The sequence below is a fragment of the Melospiza melodia genome, chromosome 8 (assembly GCF_035770615.1).
Source record: "Melospiza melodia melodia isolate bMelMel2 chromosome 8, bMelMel2.pri, whole genome shotgun sequence".
Taxonomy (NCBI): domain Eukaryota; kingdom Metazoa; phylum Chordata; class Aves; order Passeriformes; family Passerellidae; genus Melospiza; species Melospiza melodia.
In genome coordinates, this window is record NC_086201.1 from 15,345,023 (window position 1) to 15,371,859 (window position 26,837).

Consider the following 26,837-nt stretch of genomic DNA (forward strand, 5'->3'; position numbering starts at 1 on the left):
CCTGCTCGGGGTACAAAGCCTTGAGGGGATCACCAAGGGGTGGGGGACAGCGGGGTGTCTTCAGGGGGCAGAAGGCTGAGAGGACTGGGATCTGCAGGGTTATGCCTGTGGGGTTTGCTGCTCTCCAGCTGGAACCTGCAACCCAGAGCGCCCTCAGCCCAGGGACACCTGCCTCTATCCAACCCTTAGGAGAAGTGTCCCACTCCAAGACCTGTCTGTTTCTGTCATCCCTTGGCCATGGGACTGCTCTCGGTGGAACACAGCTCCCAGGGCCAGGGCTGGGTTGGAGAACAGGGGAAAGCCTCCAGGACTCCAGTCTAGGAGCAGTGGGGTGGGATAAAAGTGTCCCTGAGTGCGCGATTGAGTGGAGCCTGATGCTTTTCTGCCTTGTGCCCGCACCCTGCAGCCCAAACAATCCAGCTGGGCGCTGCCTACTCCTGGCCTGGGCTTGTCCCACAGCTCCAGGACAGGGACAGCCTCTCCCTGAGCTCCCCTGCTCAACCTGCCCCCAAGCAGGCAGTGGAACTGGAAGTGGTGCTCCAACCACCGCTGCAGGCACTGGCCCGGAGACTTTTCTAATTGCATTAATTGGAGGACTAACAGGGCCTGTCTGGACTCATCAGGGAGGGAGGAGGAGGAGGATGTAGCCAAAGGGACAGGGGTCCTGCAGGGGACAAGTGTGTGGCCTCCGCAGCTGCCCCCACAGAGAGCAGCATCCCCCAGCAGCCCAGCCCAGCCAGATGCTGGGGATGAGGCACACATCCCGTGCAGCTCCACCTGGGCTAAAGGAGCACAGAGGGCAGCCCAAAATAGAGAGCAGAGGAATCACAGCCCCTTTCCTCCTTTCCCTCCTGCTGGGCCAGGAGACAGCGGTGGCTGCCCGATGTGGGAGGCGGCTGCCGTACTGAGGAGGGGCAGCGAAACTGAGGCACGACCGCTGCCCGCCGTCAGAACCGGCGGAGGGGGCGGCAGGATGCAGTGTCCCTGTTCCCAGCAGGGGCATCCTGGCACGGCTTGTGGTGCTGGGATGTTCTGCGTGGAGCCGAGATGCCGGAACCGCAGGTGGAAATCGGCTTTTGTACTGCCAGAACTGCAGGTGGAAATCGGCTTTTGTACAGCCCGAGCTCCGCCAGCCCCGCGGCTCCGCGACTCCCTGCGGGGGCACCTCCCGGTCCCGGAGCCCATTCCCCAGTGCGGTCCCTGTGGGCCCGGGTCACGTCCCTGCTGGGCCAGAAAAGGCGATCTCACCTCCTGAAGCTCCCAAACCGCAGGCGGGACAGGTGGAAAGGTTTCAAACGAGCTCAGAAGGGAGATTTCCAACCTGCTGCGCTGTCGAGGCAGCACTGGCAGAGCGCGCAGCATCTCCTGCCGCCGCGGTGGCGGGGTGGGGACCGGACGGGCCCCTCCAGGGCCGGGCGCTGCCCGGGCGGGGTTTGGGGGGCACGGAGGTGAGAGGCTGCCCCACAGAGCCCCCTAGGGCTGGGGAGGGGAGGGGCTGGGGGATGCTGCCCTTGGGGGACTTGGGGGGCGGATTTCCTCTGAGGATTTGTGCCATCCACAAGCTCCTGTCAAGAGGCGCTTTTTAGAAAGCGCCTGGAAGCAGCCCGCCAAAGGTAGGAGGGAAGGAGGTGTAAGGGAAAATATATGTATTGATAATAGAGATTTATTAATTGCCCAAATAATTGGGGGATTGCAGGAGAAAGAGCGATGTTAAAACGCGGCGGTTGTTGGTGCAGCCCGCAGCACCTGCTGTCCCGCGCGGCTGGCCGGGCAGGCTGTGCGGGATGTGCGGGATGTGCCATCGGGGCAATGGGGACCTCTCTCTGCTCCAGAGGACATCCCGCGTGGCGGGACGGGCACACACACCGGGGGCAGCTGCAGAGGGATCCCCGCGCTGCCAGCAGGGTGCGGGGTGACGGCAGCACCGATCCCCCGCCCCAAGCTCCCTCAGCCGGAGCGTGGGACAGCCCGGCGGCGTGTCGGGGACCATGGAGCAAGGGGGTGTCCCTCCCAGCCAGACCACAGAGCACTCCCCGTCTGGGTCCCAATCGCGGCTCGGCGGGGACCCCCACTCCAGCCAGGCGGCGCGGGTGCCGGGAGGAGCGAGGAGGAGGAGGAGGGAGAAGGAGGAGGGCCCCCCCGCCGTCGTTGCCCTTTTAAGGGGTTCCTTGAAACCGCGCCCGGGATCCATGTTTGCAGCCCCAGCCCGGGCGGAGGAAACTCCATGTTGTAACAAAGTTTCCTCCGCGGCGCCGCTCCCGCGCCCGCCGCCCCGCGCCGCCGCCGGCCCCCGCCCCGCCTCCCCCCCCGGGGGCCGCGCCGGGGGGGGCCGCCCCCTCCCACCCCCCCTCCCCGGCGCCCATGGAGCACCAGTCCATCATCGCCCAGGTCAGCAGGGAGGAGGGGAGCGCCCCGCTTCAGGAGAAAGGTAACGCCGAGGGGGAGACGGCTCCCCCGCACCCCCTTCCTGCGCCGCACAGGGGGAGCTCCCCGGGGGGCTGCGGGCCTGCGGGGGCTGCTCCCGGAGGGTGCGATGAGCTGCGCGCCGCCTCAGCCCGCCCCCCTGCATCCCGCCGCCAGGGCTGGAGATGCGCCGGGGCTGCAGCTCGGAGCGAGCGGGGCTGTGTGCGCCCGCCCGGGCGCGGGGGGCCGAGCTCCGGCCGCCTCGGAGCCCGGCGGGGCCCTGGGAGGCTCGGGGCGTTGCTCGGATTATCTGCGCTGCTTCCTCCGGAGCCGGCGAGAGGTGCGCGCAGCGCCGGCGGGGAAACTGAGGCAGGAAGGGCGCCGGGCGCCCTGCTGCATACCGGCGTCCCGTTCCCCGCGTCCCCTCCACCCCGCCAGGGGGGTCTGACGGGGGCCGCTGCTCGTCTCCCTGGCCTGGGAAGCTGCCAGGGCCGGGAGGAGCAAACGTGGGAACGGGCCCCGTCCCCAGTGGGAGCTCCTGCCCCACGGGCTCCCCACTGCGGGCTCGGGGCCCCGGCCCGCCGGAAGGGGGGCACAGCCAGGGCGGGGTGCAGCCCCGGGCCGGGCTGCCGCAGGACCCGGCCCCGGCACCGGTGGGGCCGCTGGAGCCGTCGCGCTGGCCCGGGGGCACGGGGTGGGCAGGAGCAGCCCCTCTGCCTCAGTTTCCCCGCGTTCCGCCAATGGGAACTGCGGGAACGGCGCCCAGGGGCGGGCGCTTGGTCCTGATTGGCCTCTCGCCTCCGGTGCACTCGAGTTGGCCAATGAGACGAGGGAGTTGCTGGAGGAGGGGAAAAGAACGGGCATAAGCCCCGCCCCCTCGGAGAGACCCCGCCCCCAGGACCCCCCTCCCTCCCGAGTGGGGCCGTGTCCCCCGGGAGGGACAGCGGGGACCGGCCCCGAGCCCACGGCTGCCCCCGGGCCCAGCCCCGCGCCCTCCTGAAGGGTCTCCGGCCACGCAGGGGGGCCCACGGGGGTCGCTCGTGGAGTGGGATGTGCCGGGTGAGGGGCTGCGGGCTGTCAGCAAGCACTCCTGTCAGCGGCGCTGCCCTGGCACCGTCGCTTGGCAGGGCAGGAAGGCCCGGCGGATGGGTGTCGGGGTCTGATGAGGGCACGGGGGCTCTTGGGCAGCACCCACACATGGCTCACCTGGCCCCCGGTGCTGTGTTAGGAGTGCCCCGGGTACCCCTCACCCCCCTTGTGCCCTCCCGCAGGTACCCAAACCCCTGCCAAGAAGCCTCGGAGCCGCAGCATTCTCCAGTCCCTCTTCTGCTGCCTGTGCCGCGATGAGGGCGAGCCCTGCACCGGCACCACCGGCGCGCCGCTCCTCGTGGAGGAGAACGGGGCACTGCCCAAGGTAACCCCCAAACCCAGCCCGGAACCGGCGGGGCCTGGCTGCCGTCCCTGCGCCTCCCCGGTGGTGTGGGCAGGGCTGGGGGTGAACAGTGGCTCCTCCCAGTGCCCCCTCTGGCCGTGCTGTGGATACCGTGCTGACTGTGTCCCCCTGCTGCAGGCTGCTGTCAAGCACCTGCTGCCCGAGATCAAGCCGCAGGACGCCAGCAAGCTCTGCGTGGTCATCGACCTGGATGAGACCCTGGTGCACAGCTCCTTCAAGGTGGGGGACACCCTGGCCCACCCCACACCTCTCCCCACATGCTCCCCCAGCTGCTCTGCCCCCTTTTCCCCCAGAGTGATGCCCAGCACCCAGCACAGCCTGGCTGGCTCAGTTGGGGTGTCCCTGTGAGGGGGCTGTGGGGCTGGCAGGGGGGCACGGTGAGCATAGAGCAGGCAGCATTTGGGCAGGGGGTGCCTGGCATGCCCTGTGCTCATCCTGGTGTGCCCTTCCCCAGCCAGTGAACAACGCCGACTTCATCATTCCCGTGGAAATCGATGGCATCATGCACCAGGTAACAGCGGGATGGGTGCCTGGTGGGAGGGGGGCATCATTCCAACTCCCCCAGAAGCGGGAGCCATCCCAGGGCAATGGGAGGTATTGGGGTGCCAGCTTTGCAGGGGCAGAGGTGGGTGCCCCTCTCTTTGCAGGGCAGGGAGGTGAGGGGTGCCCTGGTGCCAGCTTTGCAGGGGCAGAGGGGGTGCTCCTCTCCTTGCAGGGCAGGGAGGTGAGGGGTGCCCTGGCATGGTGCCTCCTGCAGTGGCCAGCCCCGGTTTCAAGTAATCCAGGATAGGCTGTGGTCTGGGCAGTCAGCCTGTTCTCGGTTACTTGGCTCTGGAGCCGGCCAAACTCTTCACCCTGGGCACTCCCGTGGGGCTCGTGCATCCCCAGCCCCCGTGGGCAGCTCCCGTGAGGTGTGGCCAGGGAGCTGCTGGCTGTGGGGTCACAGGTGTCCCCTGGACATGGAGGCTCTGGGTGAGCCATGGCCGGTGCCAGCAGCACGCTGCCCTCTGTCTGTCTGTCTGTCCGTGCCCACAGGTGTACGTGCTCAAGCGGCCGCACGTGGACGAGTTCCTGCAGCGCATGGGCGAGCTCTTTGAGTGCGTGCTCTTCACTGCCAGCCTGGCCAAGGTGGGTGCCCCGCCCTGCCCTGGCATCGCCCACCCCTTCCCAGACACCCCTCCAGGGGCACAGCTTCCTTCCCTGCCCACCTGCAGGCATCACTGGCCTCTTGTCCCCTGGGTACCCACAGGCAGCACCAGCACTGGGCGGCCTCTATACCTGTCCCTCCAAGGCACTGGCTAGGGAAACTGAGGCACAGTGAGAGCTGGGTGCCATTGTCACTGTGCAGTGGGCAGGGTGGTGTGGTGTGCCATAGCGATCCCCCTCCTGTGCCTGTAGTATGCAGACCCCGTGGCTGACCTGCTGGATAAATGGGGGGCTTTCCGGGCACGGCTTTTCCGGGAATCCTGTGTTTTCCATCGCGGCAACTACGTGAAGGACCTGAGCCGCCTGGGCCGCGACCTGCGCCGCATCATCATCGTGGACAACTCGCCCGCATCCTACATCTTCCACCCGGACAATGCCGTACGTACCCGCCGGGCACGGCTGGGCGGCCTGGGCAGCTCGTGTGTGCTGGGGGACCCTCTCCCAGCGTTGTCCCCCGTGCCACTCTGTCCCCTGTGCCACCTGCAGGTGCCCGTGGCCTCCTGGTTCGATAACATGGCAGACACGGAGCTGCTGGACCTGCTGCCCTTCTTCGAGAGGCTCAGCAAGGTGGAGGACGTGTACGCAGTGCTCAAGAAGCAGCGGACTAACAGCTAATGGCCCCCCCACGCTCCGGGTGCTGCCAAGGGCACCCCGGGGGAGCCAGGTGCCTTGTTCTGGGGGAGGGAGGGTCCCGGTGCCCCCCATCATCCTCCCCAGCCCCGGCGGGTGCGGTGCCCTCCGTGCCTGCCGCTGGTGGGAGATGTGGGTGCCCCCCTTCTCAGAGGAGGGGGGCCGTGGGTGACCCACTGCCTTGCTGTGCTGAGGACCTATTGGGGGGTCCCATCCTCCCCCACTGTCCAGCTCCTGCCCCCTTCGCCCCCAGCCTGTGTCCCCCCTCCACGAAACGGTTCTCAGGTCCTTTTCCCCTCTGTCCCCCGGCTGGGGAGGGGGGTGGGGTCAGCAGCTGCTGCTTTCCACTGCCTTTGGGAGGACTGGATCCCTCCATCCCGACTCTGCCTGCTGGGAGGCTGGCAGCCCTTGGCCCCTGTCTGCCGAGGCTACAGGACAGTAACACCTTGTCACCCTCCGAAAACGCAGGGAGTCTTGCTGCCCTTGGTGCAGAGGGCTGCCACCAAACCCTTAACTGTGCCCTGGGTGCAGCTGATCACCTCGAGGGGGGCATGTCCTTGCCTCTCCTCATGCCTGCTGCCCCCACCTGGGGGTTGTGTTCTGCAGGGGCAGCCCAGCCTCAGGGCTGAGCCCCTGGGCACAAATGCCTCCCATGTGCCTTGAGACACCGTGTCTCTGTTCCCCCTTAGCCCTGCAAGGGGTGTGCCTGGGGGGGCTCTTTACTCGCCCCCTCCAACTTCGGTTTCTTCTCATTTTGGGGGGGAGGTGGCCTCCCCCCCTCTCCAGTTACACTGTGTCACTGGGAGCCACTCTGGTCACCCACAGAAGGGTCCCCTCCCGTGGCAGGGGCACGGCCCCCACTCCGTATCCATCTGCAGCTTCACCAAAGGCTGCTAGTCCAGAGAGAGAGACCTCCATACCAGCCTTAACGTGCCCCTCCCAGCCTTGCCCCAGCCCCAGTGCCCAGCTGGGAGGGGTGGGGGACGCTGCAGCCCCCCATAGCCTGGGGTTGCCCTGACCCCCGTGGGGTTGGACTTGTGCCAGGGTGTCCCCCGGCTTTGAGGGTCTGGGGGCTCTCAGGGAGGGTTTTCCTGGGGAGGCTGAGCTCAGCCAGGCCTTTTTTAATGTCACAATATGGACAATGCCTTTTTTAGAGGGAAAAGCAATGGTTTCCCAAAAAATCATGGGTGCCTTTTTACCGCAGTGCCAGTGCAGGGAGCGGGGCAGTGTTTGGGGGGTGGGTGTGATGGGTTTTAGCTTTCTGGTGCTGTTCACTGCCCTGCTCCCGCTGCTGGGGGTGAGTAGGGGCCCCCAGCCACAGCCACAGCCCCTGCCCTGTGGTGCAGCACAGCTCCCTGGATCCCTGCCAGCCCCGGGCTCATCCTGCCCCGCCAGCAGGGTTGGACTCAGCACTTTATGTTAGACAAGTCAAAGGGCGCCAGCACAGCCGCTGCCCAGCGAGTGCCTGTGGGTGTACAGCCCTGCCCTGGGCATCCTTGGGAGGCCTGGAGGATGCAGAGCAGCGTGGGGGACTGGGGAGGGCTGGGGTACCAGATCCAAGTGCCTTCATGTGATTAAAGCTGTCAAAACATCTTGGAAAGAGTAGTCCTGAGTGTGTGCATGTGTGGGCACGGTACATATCATGCGTGTGTCACTGGTGGCTGTGCTCAGTGTGGGGACACGGAGCCCCTGGGATCCCCTGAGCCCCTGGGAGGGGGGGGATGCTGCAGATCAGTGCTGGGGAAGCACCCTTGGGCTGCAGGGTTGAGGTGCCACCCCTTGCCTGGTGCCAAGGGGACACCCTCACACTGGAGGACAGCCCCTCCCAGGCTGCCCTGGCACCTCCATCCAAACTCCTTCCATGTCCTCCTGGGAAAAGGCCCCTGGTGTCACACTGATGGCTATCCTATCCTGCTCCTTAACAAGGAGGGGTAAATTTACCAATTTACCACATGGGCTGTGCCCTCCTCCCAGCTTTGAGACCTCAAATGAGTTTGCTCCAAGGAAGGTGTCAGGCCTTCCCCATACAGACTGGGGGGACCCTGGGGGACAACCTGTGACCCCCTCCCACCATCCCGGGCACTCTGCTGCCAACATGCAGCCTCTGGTTCCTGCGGGGAATCTCTTAGCTGCCCCCTCCCCCGTGCCCTCATTGGCCCTATGCCTCCCCTCATTAATGAAATCTCTGTCCTCCCTGATGGCTGCTCTAATTACTGAGTTCATTAGTTGCCCAGCCAGGGGCCCTAGAGAGGGGGTGAGCCCTCTGGGGCCAGCGAGGGGTCCCCTACCCCTGTGCCACACTGACAGACTGCCCTGGGACGTGGCCACCGAGCAGAGGGTGACAGCGGCCACCCGGGTGTCCCACCCCACCCCAAACAGCCCCACTGGGGGTTCTGCACCCAGGTAAGGCTTCCACGGGCACTCTCGAGTGGGGTGCAGGAGGTGGGAGCTGCGTGGCGGGGTTTGGAGGGTTTGGGGGCCAAGGAGTGGAGGGCAGAGCAGAGCCCACCCCTGTGCACCAGGACACCCCCCTGTTGGGGGCTGCCACGCCCCGTGCTCTGGGTCAGCCCGTGGCCATCGCCGCGGGATCCCTGCGGGACGGGACGGGACGGTCAGGCAGGGTGCGGGGCTCGCTGCAGCCCAGCCCAGCCCAGCCCAGGGCTGCAGGATGCCCGCAGCGCTTGGGGCCAGGGCTGCTGGCCCAGCAGGGCAGCCAGGGTAAAGCTGCAGCAATCCCACGGGGCTGGGGGAGGTAGAGAGCAGGACAGGAGGCCCGGGGACTCGCCTGCTGATGGCACCTGCCCCTCCCACCTTTATGGACACCGCGGTCATTCCCTAAAAACACCATCGGGCCTGGGAGCCACCTCAGTCCCTTCTTCTCTCTGCCAACATCAAGGGCATCATCAGATGCCAACCCTCGGGACTGGGGTCGGGGGGGACAGGGCTTAGCCATGCCACCGCTTCATGTCCTGTTCTGTCCCCCCAGGCTCCAGTCCCATGTCCCATCTCCCTCCCTTGGGGCTGTGGAGACTCCCAGGGCAGGGAGGCACAGCCAGGAGTGACCTGGGATCTGGGTTCCAGCTAGGGTGGGAAGCAGCCTGGGAACAGTGCCATGGTCAGGGTGGGAATGTGCCAGTTACGGGGTGGGACTGAGATGCCCCAGGTGCTGCATTGCTGTCACTTTATGGAACCTTTCTGGGGGAGGAGGTACCAAAAAAACCCATTTCTGTGGCCTTAGTGCTCCATGTCTGTGAGGGATTGGGGATTTTAGGGTCTGGGGAATGAGGACTGTGGCCATCCCCATGGCATCAAGGCACCTCTCTGCTGATGCCCACACGTCCTGGTCCAGCTCATTGCTATCACTTTATGGATCTTCTTGGTGGAGTGCATTGAAAAAAATTCAGCATGGACTCAGTACCAGGGGCCAAGGGAGGGGGAGGAGGCCTGGGGAGGGCAGAGGAACCACCCTGGGCAGGGTGCAACAGCATCTGGGGGGGAAACACCCCATGAGTAACGGGGCTCTTAGGTGCCACAAAGTCTTGGAGGGCTGTGGGGACCTTGACTCTGGGCTGTCTCTGCCCTTATATGGTGAGCAGAGGCAGGGACGTGAGGGAACAAAGGTCTCCTGGGAGCTGGCACCTGAGCACTCCGCCTAGGTACGCTCACCTGTGCACCCAGCTCTGCAGGGAAGGTGAGCAGTGGGGTAGGGAGAGGGGACAGAGGGTGGCCATGGGGTGCACAACACATGCCATGGCTCCTGGCAGCAGGTTAGCCTGGGGACCCACCTGAGCCCCATCTCGGGGCTGTGCTGTGGGCGATGCTTCCCCTGGGTCTGAGGTATGGGATGTGGGTGCTCGTGGGGCAGCACGGTGGGGCCAGGAGGGGTTTTGCAGGGCTGGGAAGCAGAGACCTCCCATCTGGGCAATGCCAGCACTCCCTGCCAGCCTCCATCTTTGGAGCACAGGGTGGCTTTGCCTGACCCAGCCCCTCTGCTGGCTTGAGGGGAGCACTGTCAGGCTGGCAGAGATGGCTGGGACAGCCTCGGCAGCACCGGCACCCAGCAGCCCTGGGGAGCCAGGATGTGCCCTCCCTGGGGGGCATGGATGGGCTGGGGGTTTGGAGCAGGGGGTCTGAAGCAGGCCCTGTGAGTGTGTGTGCGTATCTGTGTGTGTTGTGTGTGTAAGCAGTGGCCATGTCATGCTGTTCCACTTCACGCCAAGCCGTGCCAGGACAAGGCTGAGCAGGGCCAGTTCCTGCTGGTGCTGGGGAGGACAGGCCACCGTGCAGCAGTGTCACCCAGCTGCGGGTGCCCTGCACTGCCCTGTCCCCTGCTTGGAGACAGGGCAGGGCACTGGGGCGCTTATGGAACCTGCACCTTCCCAGCCTGGACCCTGGTACGGGCTCATTGGCGGCAGTGCCAGCCGAGCTGAGGGGATGGCACCCCACCTGTGTGCCACATTCCTGATACCTCAGTGCTGGGGGTCCCCTCACCCCGTGCAGCTCCGTACAGGGGCGTTTACAGCCGGGCTCTCTGCAGAGCAGGCAGGGAAGCAGATGGCACAGCAGGTTGGCCATGTCCCAGCTCTTATTGACACTGTCTGCCATTAACGAGGGTGTTGCCAACGCTGGCAGGTCCCCGTGCCGGTGGTACCTGTCACCATGGTGGAGCTCAGCGCCAAAGTCTCCAGGACACTGAACAAGACCACGCCGGGCATCCAGATATGGCGGATTGAGGTGGGAACGGGGGCACACCACTGGGGCTGCCTTGGGGGGTCTCTGTGAGGGAAGATCCTCCCTTTGTGTCCCCAGGACCTGGGTTTGGGGGTCTCAGTGCAGCACCCAGGGTTAAGCCCTGCAGCTCCTGGTGCTGGGGGCAGTGGGTGGTGGGGCTGGGCTGGGGGGGGTTCCCCCACAGGGCTGATGTGTCCCTTCCTTCTGCAGAACATGGAGATGGTACCAGTGCCCACCAAAAGCTACGGCAACTTCTACGAGGGGGATTGCTACGTGCTGCTGTCGGTAGGGCGGTCAGGGGTGGCACAGGGGACTGGCTCTGCCCTGAGGGGCCGGGTGCAAGGAGGGATGTGTGGGGCCTGGGGACACGGGGGCTCTTCTAGCGGGGACCGGTGTCCTGCAGACGCGCAAGTCTGGGAGCAACTTCAGCTACGACATCCACTACTGGCTGGGCAAGGAGTCGAGCCAGGACGAGCAGGGAGCGGCGGCCATCTACACCACGCAGATGGACGATCACCTGGGCTCCGTGGCCGTGCAGCACCGCGAGGCCCAGGGACACGAGAGCGACACCTTCCGCGCCTACTTCAAGCAGGGACTCATGTATGTCAGCCACCCCTGGGCACCTGTTCCACGGGGGGGACACTGGGGAGGGGTCCCCGTTGGGTGGGGATGGGGACAGCTCTGTCTGTGAGGTGGGGGAGGAAGAAGGAGGATCTGGAGCTGGGCTCCATCTATCCATTACCACGTGTGTGTGTACCCCGAACACCTCCCCGTGCACAGAGGTGGAGGGACACTCCACTGGTGTGAGGAGGGGCACCCAGGGCTGACACCATGTCTGTCCCTTCCCAGCTATAAGAAGGGTGGTGTGGCCTCAGGCATGAAGCATGTGGAGACCAACGCCTACAACGTCCAGCGACTGCTGCATGTGAAGGGCAAGAAGAACGTGGTGGCAGGAGAGGTGAGTCATGGCATGTGTGGAGTCTGGATCAGGATCAGGCCAGAGCACCCCTACATACAGCTGCCTCCGAGCAGGGCGCACAGTGGGTGTGGGATGATGCTGCCTTGCCTTGCAACTGCTCCCCAGAAATCCTCTCAGTATTCCTGAGAGGAGCTGCAGAGCCATGGGGATCCAGGCATTCTGCTGCTTGCCACCCACCCTTCTCAATCCCATGCTGCTGCAGGTGGAGATGAGCTGGAAAAGCTTCAACAGAGGAGACGTCTTCCTGCTGGACCTGGGCCAGCTCATCGTCCAGTGGAACGGCCCTGAGAGCAACCGAAACGAGAGGCTGAGGGTACGGCCAGGGGGTCCCAAGGTCCCCTCCTGCAGGAGGGGGGGGTCACCAGCCACCCCCTCCCTCATCTGGGCTTATCCCTTCTCCCCTGGCTGCAGGCCATGACCCTGGCCAAGGATATCCGGGACCGGGAACGTGGGGGCCGTGCCAAGGTGGGCGTAGTGGATGGTGAGGATGAGGATGCCTCACCGGGACTCATGAAGGTCCTTAAGCATGTGCTGGGTGAGAAGAGGGACATCCAGCCCGCCATCCCTGATGACAAAGTGGACGAGAAGCTCAAATCCTCCCTCAAGCTCTACCAGTGAGTTTTTGGGTTATGCGCAGGGCATTTTCCCTGGTGTCAGAGGGGGGCAGCAGCCATCTCTGCTATGTCCCACAACTCCCAGCCCCATGGACACACACAAGAAGGGTCAAAGCTACAGCAGAGGTGGGGATAAGTTCTTTGGGTGCCATTGGAGCTAGAGGAATCCCAGCTGCCAAGAGGATTGGTACCTGATAGAGATGCTCATGCAAGCATCACCTTTGGATGCTGTGGCAATGCACCTCAGTGGCCCATAGCATGTGGCACCCCTCTGTCCCTGCTTGTGGCCATGAGTGAGCTGCCTGGCAGGGCATGCTACAAACCAGTTTGCCACCATGGCACAGCCAGAGATCCCCTGGGCACCACCTGTGTCATGATCTGGCTGGGGAAGGGGATGGGGAGGGAACATCCCCACAAACCCTACCACCCTGTAATGGGGATGGGGTTTTCCAACCCACTTTCTAAGCCCTTTTCATCTCTTTTTCTCCTATCAGTGTCTCCAACACCAGTGGAAACCTGGTCATACAGGAGGTGGCAGTTCGACCCCTGACTCAAGACATGCTCCTGCACGAGGTCTGTCACCCATGGGATGCTTGGGGGTGCCCGGTTTCCTCAGCAGCTTTAATCCTTCAAAAGCTGAATTTGGTGGACTTGCCTAAAGTCCTAATTTCTATTGTTGCCTCTTCTTCAAGGACTGCTACATCCTTGATCAAGGAGGTATCAAGATCTTCGTCTGGAAAGGCAAAGATGCCAGCAAGGAGGAGAAGCAGCAGGCGATGAGCAGGGCGCTGGTGGGTGCTGGGTTAGGGGCTCGTTATGGGATAGCCTGACTGCTCCCTGGGGTGCCAGGCACTCCATGGCCACGCTCTGTGTTTGGATCCCCCCAGGGCTTCATCAAAGCCAAGAACTATCCAGACAGCACCAGCGTGGAAACAGAGAATGATGGGTCTGAGTCAACTGTCTTCAGGCAGCTCTTCCAAAAATGGACTGTCCCCAACCAGAGCAGTGGGTTAGGCAAGACCCACACCGTGGGCAAAGTGGGTGAGTGTCTTCTTCCAACGTGGAAGGACTTCTTGGATTGGGATGGGCTGGCTGTGGGGAGCTCCTGTGGCCTGAGGGGTTTGGCTCACCCCTCTGCCCTTCCCCACAGCCAAGGTGGAGCAGGTGAAGTTTGACGCTACCACGCTGCACGCCAAGCCCCAGATGGCTGCCCAGCAGAAGATGGTGGATGATGGATCTGGAGAAGTAGAGGTAGGGTGACTGTGGAAGAATGTGGGACCCTCTCAGGTCCCCCCTTTGCTATACCAGGGGATGCTGTGAGGTCCAGGGTCTGCAGGGCAGGAGGATGCACCAGCTCTGACAGTAGTATACCCCTGTCTCACCAGGTCTGGCGTGTGGAGAACAATGAGCTGGTGCCTGTAGAGAAGAAGTGGCTGGGCCATTTCTATGGTGGGGACTGCTACTTGGTGCTCTACACCTATTATGTGGGGCCCAAGGTGAACCGCATCATCTACATCTGGCAGGTGAGGCCTCCAGGTCACTGCCCCGTGGGTGGGGGACAGGGTGTACCTCCCCAGACTGGGGGTGCTCTGTCCCTTGGGAGCAGCATGAGCATTGCCTCTTCTCGAGAGGGCGAGGGGGGCTGTGATGGGTGCTGAGCCCCCTCTGCCCTGCCCAGGGCCGCCAAGCCAGCACAGATGAGCTGGCTGCCTCTGCCTACCAAGCCGTCGCCCTGGACCAGAAGTACAACAACGAGCCCGTGCAGATCCGCGTCACCATGGGCAAGGAGCCGGCCCATCTGATGGCCATCTTCAGGGGCAAGATGGTGGTGTACACGGTGAGCACGGGCATCTGGGGGCATGGGCCACCCACTGGGCTTGTGGCACCGGTGGTGACCTCCTGTCCCTGTCCCCCAGGGTGGCACGTCACGGGCGGGCAGCACAGAGCCCACACCCTCCACCCGCCTCTTCCAAGTGCACGGCACCAACGAGTACAACACCAAGGCCTTCGAGGTGCCTGTCCGCGCCTCCTCCCTCAACTCCAATGATGTCTTTGTGCTCAAAACCCCCAGCTGCTGCTACCTCTGGTATGGGAAGGTGGGTACTGCTGGGCACTGGCATGAGTGCTGCCACCTCCCAGACAACTGTCCCCAACTCCACTTCCTCCTCTTTGGCCTGGGCCAGTAATGGAGCAGCTGTGCTTGCTTGGCAGGGCTGCAGTGGCGATGAACGTGAGATGGCCAAGACTGTGGCTGACATAATCTCCAAGATGGAGAAGCCAGTGGTTGCAGAAGGACAGGAGCCACCTGAGTTCTGGCTGGCCCTGGGGGGCAAGTCCCAATATGCCAGTAACAAGAGGTACCTGTCCTGTCCCTACCCATGCCCAGGGGTAAGATGGGCCGCCAATCCCCAAGCAGGGTGAGCCTCATTCCCATGACATTGACCCCTCTCAGGCTGCAGGAGGAGAACCCCTCCGAGCCCCCTCGACTCTTTGAGTGCTCCAACAAGACAGGCACCTTCTTGGCCACAGAGATCATAGACTTCACCCAGGATGACCTGGAGGAGAGTGATGTTTACCTACTGGACACCTGGGACCAGGTGAGCTGGGGGAGCATGGAGCAGGGGACAGACCTTTGATCCCACAAGTTGATGTTCCTGCAGTTGGAGGACCTGCATCAGCCACAGTTGGTGGGATGGGAGGCTGGAAACCTGCCTATACGTGGTCCCACAATGCTTTTTCCAGCCTTCTTGTTCCAGGGAATGCTGAGGATGGACTCACAGAGTCCTTCTCCATGGACAGAGCTCATGTGCCTCCAACCGTGGTCCCAGAGGGCTCCGTCTCACCCCAGTGGTGGACCCAGTAACTTTCTTGCAGGTTTTCCTCTGGATTGGGAAAGATGCCAATGAGTCAGAGAAGGAGGCGGCAGCAGTGATGGCACAGGAGTACCTGCGGAGCCACCCCAGCGGGCGTGACCTTGACACCCCCATCATCGTGGTGAAGCAGGGCTATGAGCCCCCCACCTTCACTGGCTGGTTCCTGGCCTGGGACCCTCTCAACTGGGACGTGAGTCATGGCAGGGGGAGAGGTTTGAAAGACCAGGGAGTCCCTTTGCAGAAGGGAGCAGACGTGGGTCTGGCCCCAGGAGCATCTCCAGGGGGTGGGCAGGAGCTTGCCTGACCCCTGTGCATGCTGAGGGGCTGAGCACTTTTGTCTCCTTCCCAGGACAAGAAATCCTACGAGACACTGAGAGCTGAGCTGGGTGATGAGAGCAGCCTTGGGCAGCTCACCTCAGTAAGTGGCATAAGGAGAAAGGCAGCTGGGCTGGGTGGGACACAGAAAACCCTCCCATCCCCTGGGCCGGTGACAGGAGGGGCTGCAAGGACAGATCCTCAGTGAGCACACCTGGAGCCAGCCTGGTGCCTCCATCCCTGGGCCAGGCCCTGATGTGACTCTGCACCCCCCTCTCAGGTGATCACATCCAGGGAAGAGGTCTTCACTGCCACCACCACCCTTGTCCCCACCAAACTGGAGACCTTCCCCTTGGATGTGCTGGTGAACACCTCCGCTGATGACCTGCCCCGGGGTGTGGATCCCAGCAGGAAGGAGGTAAGATGAGGCCCGGGGGCTGCTGGAGGGGGAGACAGTGAAAGCCCCTCCCAGTTCCTCAGCTCAGCCTCCTCTCTTTCTCTGGCCCCAGGACCACCTCTCTGATGCCGACTTCCAGGCTGTTTTTGGCATGAGCCGCTCTGCCTTCAGCAGCCTGCCCTTGTGGAAACAACAGAAGCTCAAGAAGGACAATGGACTCTTCTAGGGCAGGAGCCTGGGCAAAGAAACAATCCCAGCTCTTTAGGAAATAAAATAAGTATGAAAAATAGGGCTGTGGTCTCTCCTCTCCATCCCCAAGGCCCAGCCCCAGGTGTGGGGGTTATTTGTTTCAGGGCTGGCACACAGACACAGGTTTTGACTGGGCACCGCCAGCACAGGGGAGGATCCTCAACTCCTTTTCCCCGAGGCCCTCCTTTGTCCTGGCTGTGCTCAGAGGTGATGCACAGGCTGGGCATGCTCGAGGTGCCAGGACTCTCCCATCCGGGCACCTGCAGCTCCGGGCTAAAGGTCCAGTGTGCAGCTGGAGCCACTCCCTGCCTTATCACTGGAACTGCAGTAAACACGTGTGGTACCAAAGGTAAATGAGGGGACAGACACCAGGGATCACTTGTCCTTGGACCCAGGAGGGGAGGAGGGTGTCTCCCTTCTACTGGGGCTCTACAGGGATGCTGAGAGGCACTGAGGTGTCCCCTCTCTCAGGGGGGCCAGGCTGGACATGTGCTGAAGGGCACTGAACACACACACAGGATGTTCCCAGGCAACTGAGCAAAAGGAGAGGTGGAGGTGCAGTGCCCAGGAAGAGCCAGCAGAAATAAGATTCCAAATCAATAGAGGGTTAATAAAGAGGTTTTAATTTCACAAAAATCTATCTACACATCATTTAAAAACGGGCAGGGGGAACCCAAGAGCAAAAACTGTAAAGAACAGAGAGGAACAGGTCTGCTAAAACACAGAGAAAAGCACTGCTCCACATCAACAGTGTAAAGAACCAGAAAGTCAGGGTGCAGGCAGAAGCCAGTGGGAGGCAAGGCTGGAGTGTGGCAGCAAACCACATGGACAGCAGCTGCCAGGGGTCCTGCACCCCTTTTTCTCTTTGGCGGGCAATTACAGGGATAATTAGCTCCATTAAAACAAAGCAGATGAGTTATTCCCAGCCCCACGGTGTTCCCCACCTGCCAGGGTGAACTGAAGCAGGAAGTGCTGAGCTGGCAATCAGCACTTCCCTTCCTCGATGCAGGTCGGGCAGGAAGATGCACGGCTGATCTTATCTGTGCTGCACTGAGCAGGGGGAAGGCCAGGCCGAGGCCACAGGTGCTGCAGAGCTCCTCCCATCAGTCCCACTCTGCTGCTCCGGCTGGGAAAGCAGTCCTTGCTCTGCAAAGGCTCTGGGTGCAGCCCTGCTGGCCCTGCTGGCTCCCCAGGGATCCACACACGAGCTCCAGTTCAGTGACACCAAAGCTCTGCCCCTCTCAGATTAGGGGTGTAAATCAAGAGCAAATTATCGCAGTCAGACAATGAAGCGACGAAAGGAACAGAGGGATGGGAGTTCCTTGAATTTCTGTGCTGAATCACACTTGTACTAAACTAGGTGGATTCAGAAGTGGGTAAATGTTTAACTGAGGAAGAGCTAGTACATGTTCAGGGCCCACAAGTAAGCTTCACCTACCTATACCCAAGGACAGGTATCCCATATGGAAGGGCCAGCCTTACTGAACTTGCTGCTGCAACAGCGTGAGCAGTGGGAATGACACAACTGGTGGGCAGCACATCTCTTGAGAATTACACACCTGTCATCCTCCCCCCTGCTTTTGGGCAGGGAAAAAGCTGGCTTGTGCAAGGAAGGGGCTCTGGGGACACTCCTGCCCGGGTGAAGGTGCAACTGAGCTGCCATATGCCAAACAAAAAAGCTTAAATTATAGTATATGTCTGCAAATTCTTAATGACTAGAATAACAAGCAAGAACTTCTCATAACACAAGGAACACTGTTTTCAAGCACCAGCTTTTTCACCTTGATCCAAACAAAACTGGTTTTAAACAAAAGTTACTGCACTGAAAAATCAGGCTATGTTTGCTTTTATTATAAATTAACTGGAGTGCAGCGCCTTGTAAAAACAACCTTGCCACCCAAAAAAGCAGAGCTGACTTCTGATACTACAGGAATACCAGTTATTTACAGCACAAGCATAGGATGTGCTTGGGGAAAACAGGTTTGCCCTCTGGACGGAGCAGTCCATCACACTCAAAGGGCAATCAGTTCAAAGGACAACTCCCGTGTCACCACCTCTTCCCGTCACCCAGAATTCAACCAAAATGAGTTCTGACAATAGAAAAGTATAATGCTTTGTAATAAATTAATAGACACCCCCCTCGGGCTGCAGCTCACCAGATGAACCCTCTGGCATGCCTGCAGCCCAGCCTTTGCTGCTCAGAGACCAGGAAGATGCACTGTGCCCAGGGCCCCTGGGCTCGCCCCACCTGGGCACTGGGAGGGAGGTCAGTCTTCACTGCACCAGGGTCCCCAAGTGCTCGGGGTGGGGAGGACACCCACGCTGTCACTTGCTGCTGCTGCACACAAGTGGGAAGAGTCCCCTGAGGGCACTGACACACCCTGCCGGGATAAACTCCAGTGTGGAAGTGCCCGTGAAAGGTGCCTGCTGTCTCCTAAATCGATGGTTTTGTCTGCTTTGCTGCAGCCAATTTATTCCTGAGAAACTCCTAATGATAGTTTAAAAAACTCACAAACTATCTCAACGGCAAAAAAAGTGATTTTCTTCCTTTTTTTTCCTTAAAGAAGTCTTTCATCTCTAAAACTCAGGCTGCAAAAATCAGAACTAGAGGCCAAAACAAGAGCAACTACTTTGCTTACAGCAATAACTTCTCTGAAATGAGTAAATGTCAGTGAAAGGAAACATCTGTCCCTCCTTAATTAGTGCAAAGGTGCTGAAAAAAATGAACTTAATAGGCTTCTCCCCCCACTGCTGAAACAAGCTATAAAAGAAGCATCATGCTTCCAAACCCAGCAGATAGCATCACTTCTTCCTAACCACGTTCTGTTAATGCTGAGCAAGGGCCTTCTGAAAGCTTTCCACCTGGTTAATTTCACAGTTTGAGCACTCTTGCACTCCTCAAAGAGGAGAACTGAGACATGGCTGCAGACATACCCTGGGGTACACAAGACCATGGCAAGACCACAGTTCAGCTCAAGTGCCAGGTGCTGCACAGGAAGGGTAATGCCAGAACATTCTTTCCCTCCCAGAAGTGTAGCTCACCTCCTAGCACTGCTCTGTCTGCTCCAGGCACTCAGCTCTCCCAGAGTCACATCGGAGCAGCCCTAATCAACACAACTCCAGTGTGAAACACAGCACACCCAACGAGAGACCTTGCCCCTCCAAACGGCACTGATGCAACAACCTCATGGAGAAAATGCAATCAAATGATAGAACTTGTAAAACAAAAGAAATCACATATATAATCTCACATCTAAATGAGGATGACAGTGAATGGTGTAAAAAAAAAGAAAAAAAACAACAGAGCTGCCACCAGGTATCAATACATTCCACAGCACCGACAGTTTGTTTCCTGGAACTGCAGGGAAATCGCAGCGCGCTTACAAACCCATGAATGTCACAACGCATCAGCTTGAGTGATTCCAAAATGCCTGTGAGCCAGATGACTGGCAAGAGCCTGCTCAGTGATCTGGCTTTCCAGTGAATATTACTAACACAACACACGCCAGGTTACAGTCTATTGCTTAAATTGCTCTTGGAGAAAAGAAACAAAAGCGCCAAGTGATATGTAAATCTTCGCCACTCACGTCTCACAGGTGAATGGGCTTTTAAAGTCGAGTCTCTTTTTGCACTATTTTTTAAACCAGTTTATGAGCAGCTGTAGTCTTGTGGCTTGTTACAACTCTTTAAGGCTCCATGCTGACAAAATCATTTGAGAAACATTGAAAATTTCACCACAGGAGGGTCGCTCTGGATGTCAAGTTTTAAACACAAAGTTCAGGCCCAGGACTTGCACAGATGGTTCAACAAACCGAGCGTCCCACATTTCTACCTTTTTTCTCATGTTTTGGCCCTGAGCTGTTTGTTACTCCTGCGTGGCTGGCACAAGTTCAGAATCTTCCTTGCTCCTCAGGAGGAACAAGGTGTTTTACTCTTCACAGAGGCTGACGAACTGATCTTCCTACTTCCATGCTAAGTGGCTGTGCATTTTTTTCTGTTTCTAGTAACTCATCGAAGATATCTCTGGAACAGAACAAAAGACCAACAGTGAAAATTTTGCACAACAAAAATTCACTACATAATATAGCCCTGAGGGAATCAGCAGCTGGATTTACTCCATAAACTCAAGCATTACAAATCCTGGCAAAGAGAGAGGTCTAATCTGACATCTCCAAGCAGCAGCAACAACAGAAAAGGGGGATACAAACTTTCTTCAGTTTTTGTGGGCCTGAAAACATTTCTAGCAACAAACCCCATTTTCACTGTCCTGAGATGACCATGGCTGCAACAACACAACTGTTAGGAGCAGGGGTAAGAGCATTTATAAATATCACAGCACTTGAAAAAAAAAAACCCAACCTCCATTATGATTCCTGGTGTAGCACATGCGCTGAGACACTGAATCCCTTTCTTAAAGTACAGTTTAATGTATTTGTTAAAACACTATGTATCATTGACATGCAATCCCACACCTCTGAACTCCAAGCACTTAAATTCTGTCATTCTGGAGACATTTTTCATCCCAGCAGAGGACCAGAGGAAGAAGAGAAGCCCCCTTCCTCACAAGCAGCAGGTGATTTCTAGGAGCAACATTCCCCAAGACACCTACTTGTGCATGTAGAAGAAGATGTATCCACTTCGGTCTCTGTCACACTGAACGGTGGTCTCCAGAGTTCTAGAGACTTCCAGGTCATTGTAGGTGAACCAGGACTGCTTCTTGATATCATAGACATCACTGATATAATGACCTTAACAACAGAATCACAGAATGCTTTGGGTTGGAATGGACCTCAAAGGTCATCCTGCTCCAAACTGCCTGCCATGGGCAGGGACACCTTCCACTACACCAGGCTGCCCAGAGCTCTATCCAGCCTGGCTTTGAACACTTCTGGGAATGGGGCAGCCACAACTTCTCTGCACATCTTTCCATGCTGCACTTCAGCCAGTGAGCTGGTCAGCCAGGTACCCTGGTCCAGCCACCTATGTCAGATTTAAATGCTAAAAGATCCTTAAGATCCTGGTCCCTCAGTCAGCTGGCAACAAGCACAAGCAACTCCACAGAGCCCACCAGCTGTACGTTTCCTACATGCCATAGTCAGGCACCACGATATCCCCAACCTGCTCCCACATCAGCAAGTCATGACAGAAGATTTTTGCTTTGCTGCCTGAATTCTTTCCTATAAATAATTATGCTATGGTAATTCTGTATTACAGATTTTTCAAGCTAGGTAAGAGATGAAGAATAAAATGTGGCATCTTTTACCTGAAGATGATGTGCTTCCAATATGGCTCACAATGCTGATGAGACGATAGGAGTGAGGAAGCTCTCCTGTCTGGGGAAAAAAAAACAAAACAAGTACAATTAAAGCTTTCAGGCATTCTTTTTTCCCCCCATATAGCTTATGGACAAGATGAATTATACCTGAGATATCAACTTTGGCTAGGTATTCAAAGCTGCAAACCAGTGAAGGATTACAGAAACAGACACCCTGCTTCACACCAAACAAGGAGTCCTTCCAGAAGTGGGAAATGTGTATTTAATCTATCAGCAAGCCAATGAGCATGCCAAGGAGCCTCTCTGACCTCAGAACAGATGCTGACACGAGCTCTACACTGCAAAGTTTTCTAAACAACCATTTCCTGAGCAACTTCCACTGATGTCAGAATTAATCCAGCAAATAAACAGAAAAGCCAAAAAGGAACACCATGCTTACTTCTGAAATATCAAAGACATACCATTGATAATGGTACACAGATTCAACAGCTAATACAGGATATGCAGCCCAAATTCTTGTCCTGCACCTGTAATGTCAGAGGACAACACCCACTCTACATGCAGGAAACATGCTCTTTCTATTCAATGGCTTCTGACAATTCATTTTTTAATACTCTCTTGACCAGGAAATGTTACCTCTAGAATTCACTGACAATACTGTCAAAGAGAGTATCTTAGAGAAACTCAGAAGGTCTCCATAGCTGATTTTTAATCAGTTTTGTTTTGGTTTTTTTTGGGTTTTATTTGCTTTGGTTTGGGTTGGTTTTTTTTTTTTTTTTTTTTTTGTAATTAAAATAACACTGTAAGACTTAAGTACAGAAATTTTCTATGTTTTCACTTAGAATATAAATACCTTTCTAGCCTCTACACCTGCTCTGTAAAACTACCTTCAAGACTATAAAGGATAGCTATATTTCTTAGCTGGCTTTTGAAATCATGGATCACACCTCAGCATTTCTTTTCAGCTCTTCTGCTTCAGCCTCTGAATACTCCATGTCCAGAACATCCTCATTTCCAGAGTCTTCATCAGAGCCAACGCTGTCCAGGAGAGAGCTGTTAAACTCTGGATAGTAAGGAAACAATGGTAACTGCATGAGAAGCTGTGGACCACACAGGAATTTACAACAGGTTGAGGTATATCTACCCACATAAACAGGATAATAAAATTTCAAGCTTAATTTTTAGAGAAAACAAAGGGATACTGGAATTCCAAACAAAAGATCCTGCCCTTTTCCAACTTGTCAGAGCAACAGTTAAGTATCTTGGAATAAATTTTAGCACCATCTCCCTCATACTTTTCCAAAAGGGCACTATGGCAATGACAGCTGGGTGACAAAAGAGCAGTTAACACCCAAGTGGCTCTGGAGCACCAGTGGGCTGCAGACAGGACAGACAGCAAAAGAAGGACAGCCAGTCTGGTCAGTGAGCTGTGAGTTCCTGCAACAAGAAGCTATGAATTACACTTTTAACTATAAGTTGCATGAACAAAGTGCATTTTTGAATTAAAACTGGCATCAAAATGCTACTGCTGGCAGCAGGCATCTTTTCATTGTTTTCAATGGTAAGAAGGCTGCTCACCACAGGAACTTCCAGTTTGCTTGGCTGAGCAAAATGCACGCAGCTTTCTGTAAAGAGCCGGAAGGCAGCACTGCTCCCTGTACATGCTGTTCCAAACTTCCTGGGGTTCTGCAGCTACCCAACTAATTTAAGATTTTGTACAGTTCTCATTAGGAGAAGTAGCTATGCTTTCACCAGTTAAATTAAAGCTGTGGAGTCCTGGGTGGATGAGAAGTTGAGATTAACAGGACACTGCTCAGGAATTTTCTCTCGTCTGTTTTCAAGGGACTATCACGCCAGCTGTGATGGAGTTGTTTGGCCAAAGAGATTCTCACACTGTTTGTCCTGTTAAATCATCAGTCACTGGATTAGTGCAATCTTCTTGGGAAGTTTACAGATGACTCCCTTACTTAACTGGGAATCCTTTGCTGCTGCTTTCCACACTCACTTGGGCTGTAGGGGAGACTACAGCCTAGAAACACAGCCACTTTGGCTGTGGATAGGTTTAAATCTTTTATCTCAGAAGGTTCTCCCATGGATCCAGTATAGTGATTAAAAGCCTGGGACCAAGGCCACTCACTTGGGCTGTAGGGTAGACTACAGCCTAGAAAACACAGCCACCTTGGTAGGTCTGTGCACAAAGCACCTGCCAGAGGAATTGCTCAAGCCCACTGCACCAACAGTGCCAGGATGATTACTGGTTCTGTGCTCATGGCATCACTGGGATCCCTCATGAGACAAATGTGACCAGCTCTGCATTCAAGATGTTGTACATCTCCTTGAACAGCTGCTTCCTGGTGCCTTACAAACTAGACAGTAGCAAGAAAAAGCTGTGTTTAAGCCAAGCAACTGCAAATCAAGGGGATGGAAGATCTCTAGCCTTGAATTCTTCCTGGATATCAATCAAGGAAAACTCAAGAAGGACTGGTCACTTAGTCTGTCAGAGCTCAGGGTGAGGGATGCCTAAGCAGCATTCAACTCCTCTTCAGGAGCTGACACAGGTTCATCCAGCAACAACTGAGGGCCTTTGAAAGGCCCTGAGCAACTACAACTATCTTAACACAATACTTCATTATCCCTCCCTCTCCGTCTTTGGAGCAGGAATTTTCTCTCAGTTATGCTTTGCTCTGCCAGACTGTATGAAATCACTTGCATGCCAGCCTCACACAAATGTTAAACAGTGCCTGAGGAGGCCTACAGCACTGTCTGGACTTGGAGGAGACAGACAGCACATTTTGGGTTTCCTTCTTCACCCTCAAGAGCTGTACCTTGCAGTGACGTCTGTCCCCCTCCCATCCCATATCTGACAGAAACAGCACTGATTCATTTTTCCAGGCAAGGCTAGGGCATTTATTAATCAGCCCTAAAACAGCAATGGAAGTAACAAATAATCCTTATGTTCTGACTAGGGCCATTAGCATGCTGGATTTGCTGGGAATGCAAAGTTCCAAGATCCACTGTGCTTTCTCTAAATTTATATTATTCATTAATGTATATTATATGTGTTGCTTATAATATATTACACATATCTCTCTATATATCTCTATATCTAACTAAAAAGTCAAGAGACTGAAGTAATTTTTCAGCTTAAGTTTTTCCTGGCACTTGCTTTCACAACCAAGAACAAGAAAAACTGACCTCAAGCGCCAAACACAACAAAGCACACACCAAAAGAACATGAATCCCAGCTGTCTTACTGACAAGCAGGAGCTGCACTCATACACACATATCAATTTTCTCTCAAAAGCAACATACTGGAAGAACTTAAATAAGTTTCACCTTGTAGACTTAATTCCGTGGCTCGTTTGAGGTCATCATCCTCTTTCTGTTCTCGTGCCTCCTGATGGGGAGAGAACAAAACTTAGCTCATTGAGACATTTCACTGTTTAAAATTCTTGTGGTGCTCTTTTTCCATTGAAACTGTGCTGCTCTGGTTTCTACAACAAACCTGACATTGTAAATTAAAGGTTCTGTGTGAAGGAATGTTTGCAACCACCGAGAGTCCAATGTTCCCGTGCAACAGAACCTGGGACAAACCTTCATTAAGGCTTGTCAAAGCTCCTGAAGTTTGGTATGCAGCAGAGCGAGTCTCCAGTAACACCAAATGCTTTCCCTGGATCATTAATTTGAAAAGCATCTGAATGAATTTGTAACCCTGTGCTCAGAAAAGCTGTCACTTACACACAAAGCTCCTCACACTTCAGCAAAATTTAGTCTGTTTCTGACCAAAGCCAGCTGAGGACACAGTCATTAAATCCTGACAGATTTTGCTATTTTTAAGGCATTTGAAAGTGCAGCCAGTGGTTGTATCTAACAGGTGCAATGAACAAAGGCAGGATGCAAAAAGACATCACTAAACAACCAGGTATTAAGAATATTACCATGACCAAGCAGCAAAGAAACCTTAAGTCAACAAACACGTCAAATATTTGGATAATATCATGCCCCTATTCCTCCCACTACTCTTGAAAGCCCAGAGCTACAGCAAACCAGTCAATAATATTTAATGAGCTGGTTTCTTAATTTAGGGCTTGAATGCTTTCAGCACACCTGAATGCAGCATCCCAACTATGTATTTCAAATCAAGATAACCACAGTAACTGCATTTCCATGCCCAAATCATTAGAATAGCAGATTTTTGCTTCAGAACTGTAACAGAAACACACTCAAAGGGCAGTTTTACATTATTAGCATGAGGCCTTTTATCTCACTATTTCTAAAGGATTTGGGAATCTTTGTTAAACTACTCGGCATTGATGAATCAAAGCTACATCTGGCATGGAACATACCAGCACCTCACAATGAGTAATGGGAGAGAAAAAAACACAAGAGCCATGGAAACATCAGATCTCATAAGGAAAACCATGACAGCTTTGGTATTAATAGAGAGCAGACAAGGGCACCTATTTAAAGGAAGACCTAGCTAAGTGTTTGCTTTATTCTCTGCTGCTTGGTTAAACTTGTAGAAATCAGTTACAGGTCTTGCAATTCAAGTGGAATACAGATAGTTAGCAGACAACTCAAGAAACCCGTTCTTTCCAAGCCTAATTTAATGGACTTGTTTTCAACTAAATTATTTGGGATCCTTTTTCCACTTTACTAACTGAGAAGGATCACATAAATGCTCAGTTCCTACATTCTTCACTAAGCATCCCCTACTCTCTAGCACCAGAAACACACCTAGGATAGACACATCTTTAGCCTGACCTGACACGGCCATTCTTAGCCTTGGCTTTGAAACCTGCCTCTTTCACTAAGTCTTGACATGACACACTGCAAGAAACTGTCAGAGAAGCTAAAGGTGGGCTGGGATCTTGATGTCAGAGAGGAAGAGTTTAGTTGAGGTTATCATAGTTTTTAATATAACGTGACAAACCAGTGCACAAAAGTGCATGGGGAGCTCTGAGAAATCTGTAGATCTGTGATGTGATGCACAGGTTTCAAAGCACATTCAAAATGTGTCCAGATGTACCCAGTGTCATCACTCTACTGACACTGGAACTAGAAGAAACCCAAACATTTTTCCATCTGGTTATGTCAAAAAAAGCAGAATAATTCTTTTGCAGTTACTGCCTGAATGCAAGCTTTTCCTTTAGCTTTCAGGTAACCAGTGTTGGGGAAGACAACTTAAGAAAGCAAACTATTTCTTACTTGCTCTTGAAGACTTTGAGCCAGTGCCTGCTGGAGTTCTTGTTCTTCCCTCTCTCTCTCCATATCGTACTGCTGCAGCCAGTCAACCTCCCCTTGGGAGCCTTCTGGAGTTTTGTTTTCCTTATTCTCATCAAAATCTTTAGTTATCTCAGTGAAATTGGCAGGACCTGAGGGATCACAAAGTACAGTTTATACTTTTCTGGGTCTTCTGTTTGTTACCATCTAAGTCCTCTTTAAATCACCACAATCCTTGCAGCATAGTGACATCTATTGACAGGGAGCTCACCCGCCATAAAACACCCACACAGAGTCAAATGGAAAAGCTCCAAAGGGCAATATCATACTCATTTTAACTGGTGTACAATGAACCATTTGATTAATCCCTGAACCTGTTCTCTTCTTAGCCTTTTATGTTCACTCAGAAACAGCAAGTTTAACTACAGAAGCCACACACCACTAGGTTTCTCCAGCCATGAACCGGAATTTCTCTGTAAGAAAGCATGG

The 26,837-nt window shown here is 55.8% G+C and overlaps 3 protein-coding genes across 3 annotated transcripts in view; 2 read left to right on the forward strand and 1 right to left on the reverse strand.

Annotated features, from left to right (window-relative positions):
- Window positions 1-2,346: 2,346 nt before the first annotated feature.
- Window positions 2,347-7,269, forward strand: CTDSP1 (CTD small phosphatase 1). Its single transcript, XM_063161881.1, has 7 exons — window positions 2,347-2,428; window positions 3,675-3,817; window positions 3,974-4,075; window positions 4,311-4,367; window positions 4,892-4,984; window positions 5,255-5,440; window positions 5,549-7,269. The coding sequence occupies exons 1-7, from the start codon at window positions 2,362-2,364 to the stop codon at window positions 5,675-5,677; spliced, it is 777 nt and encodes a 258-aa protein (XP_063017951.1). The 5' UTR covers window positions 2,347-2,361; the 3' UTR covers window positions 5,678-7,269.
- Window positions 7,270-10,325: 3,056 nt separating this feature from the next.
- On the forward strand, window positions 10,326-15,888 carry VIL1 (villin 1). The gene is made up of 19 exons (XM_063161359.1): window positions 10,326-10,426; window positions 10,634-10,708; window positions 10,827-11,023; window positions 11,273-11,381; window positions 11,605-11,715; window positions 11,814-12,016; window positions 12,511-12,589; window positions 12,709-12,807; window positions 12,904-13,057; window positions 13,167-13,267; window positions 13,402-13,539; window positions 13,695-13,853; window positions 13,933-14,112; window positions 14,228-14,373; window positions 14,469-14,613; window positions 14,891-15,079; window positions 15,239-15,307; window positions 15,485-15,622; window positions 15,714-15,888. Exons 1-19 carry the CDS (start codon window positions 10,352-10,354, stop codon window positions 15,825-15,827), a joined length of 2,481 nt encoding a protein of 826 aa, XP_063017429.1. The 5' UTR covers window positions 10,326-10,351; the 3' UTR covers window positions 15,828-15,888.
- A 562-nt stretch (window positions 15,889-16,450) lies between these two features.
- USP37 (ubiquitin specific peptidase 37) overlaps window positions 16,451-26,837 on the reverse strand; it is a 34,647-nt gene continuing 24,260 nt past the window's right edge. Inside the window, exons 19-24 of the mRNA XM_063161882.1 lie at window positions 26,334-26,500; window positions 24,462-24,522; window positions 22,073-22,188; window positions 21,114-21,183; window positions 20,460-20,598; window positions 16,451-19,873 (exon numbers count right to left, since the gene is read on the reverse strand). Of these exons, the coding sequence (XP_063017952.1) occupies window positions 19,786-19,873; window positions 20,460-20,598; window positions 21,114-21,183; window positions 22,073-22,188; window positions 24,462-24,522; window positions 26,334-26,500 (641 nt within the window). The 3' untranslated portion in view covers window positions 16,451-19,785. The remainder of the gene's footprint in view (window positions 19,874-20,459; window positions 20,599-21,113; window positions 21,184-22,072; window positions 22,189-24,461; window positions 24,523-26,333; window positions 26,501-26,837) is intronic.

Excerpts from the sequence above, each read along its gene's own strand:
- VIL1 (XM_063161359.1), top strand. The coding sequence starts at position 10,352 with ATGGTGGAGCTCAGCGCCAAAGTCTCCAGGACACTGAACAAGACCACG. Across the intron at positions 10,709-10,826 it reads ATTGCTACGTGCTGCTGTCG|ACGCGCAAGTCTGGGAGCAA; the intron begins GTAGGGCGGTCA and ends GGTGTCCTGCAG. Across the intron at positions 12,808-12,903 it reads AGGCGATGAGCAGGGCGCTG|GGCTTCATCAAAGCCAAGAA; the intron begins GTGGGTGCTGGG and ends GGATCCCCCCAG.
- CTDSP1 (XM_063161881.1), top strand. The coding sequence starts at position 2,362 with ATGGAGCACCAGTCCATCATCGCCCAGGTCAGCAGGGAGGAGGGGAGC. Across the intron at positions 4,368-4,891 it reads TCGATGGCATCATGCACCAG|GTGTACGTGCTCAAGCGGCC; the intron begins GTAACAGCGGGA and ends CCGTGCCCACAG. Across the intron at positions 5,441-5,548 it reads TCTTCCACCCGGACAATGCC|GTGCCCGTGGCCTCCTGGTT; the intron begins GTACGTACCCGC and ends TGCCACCTGCAG.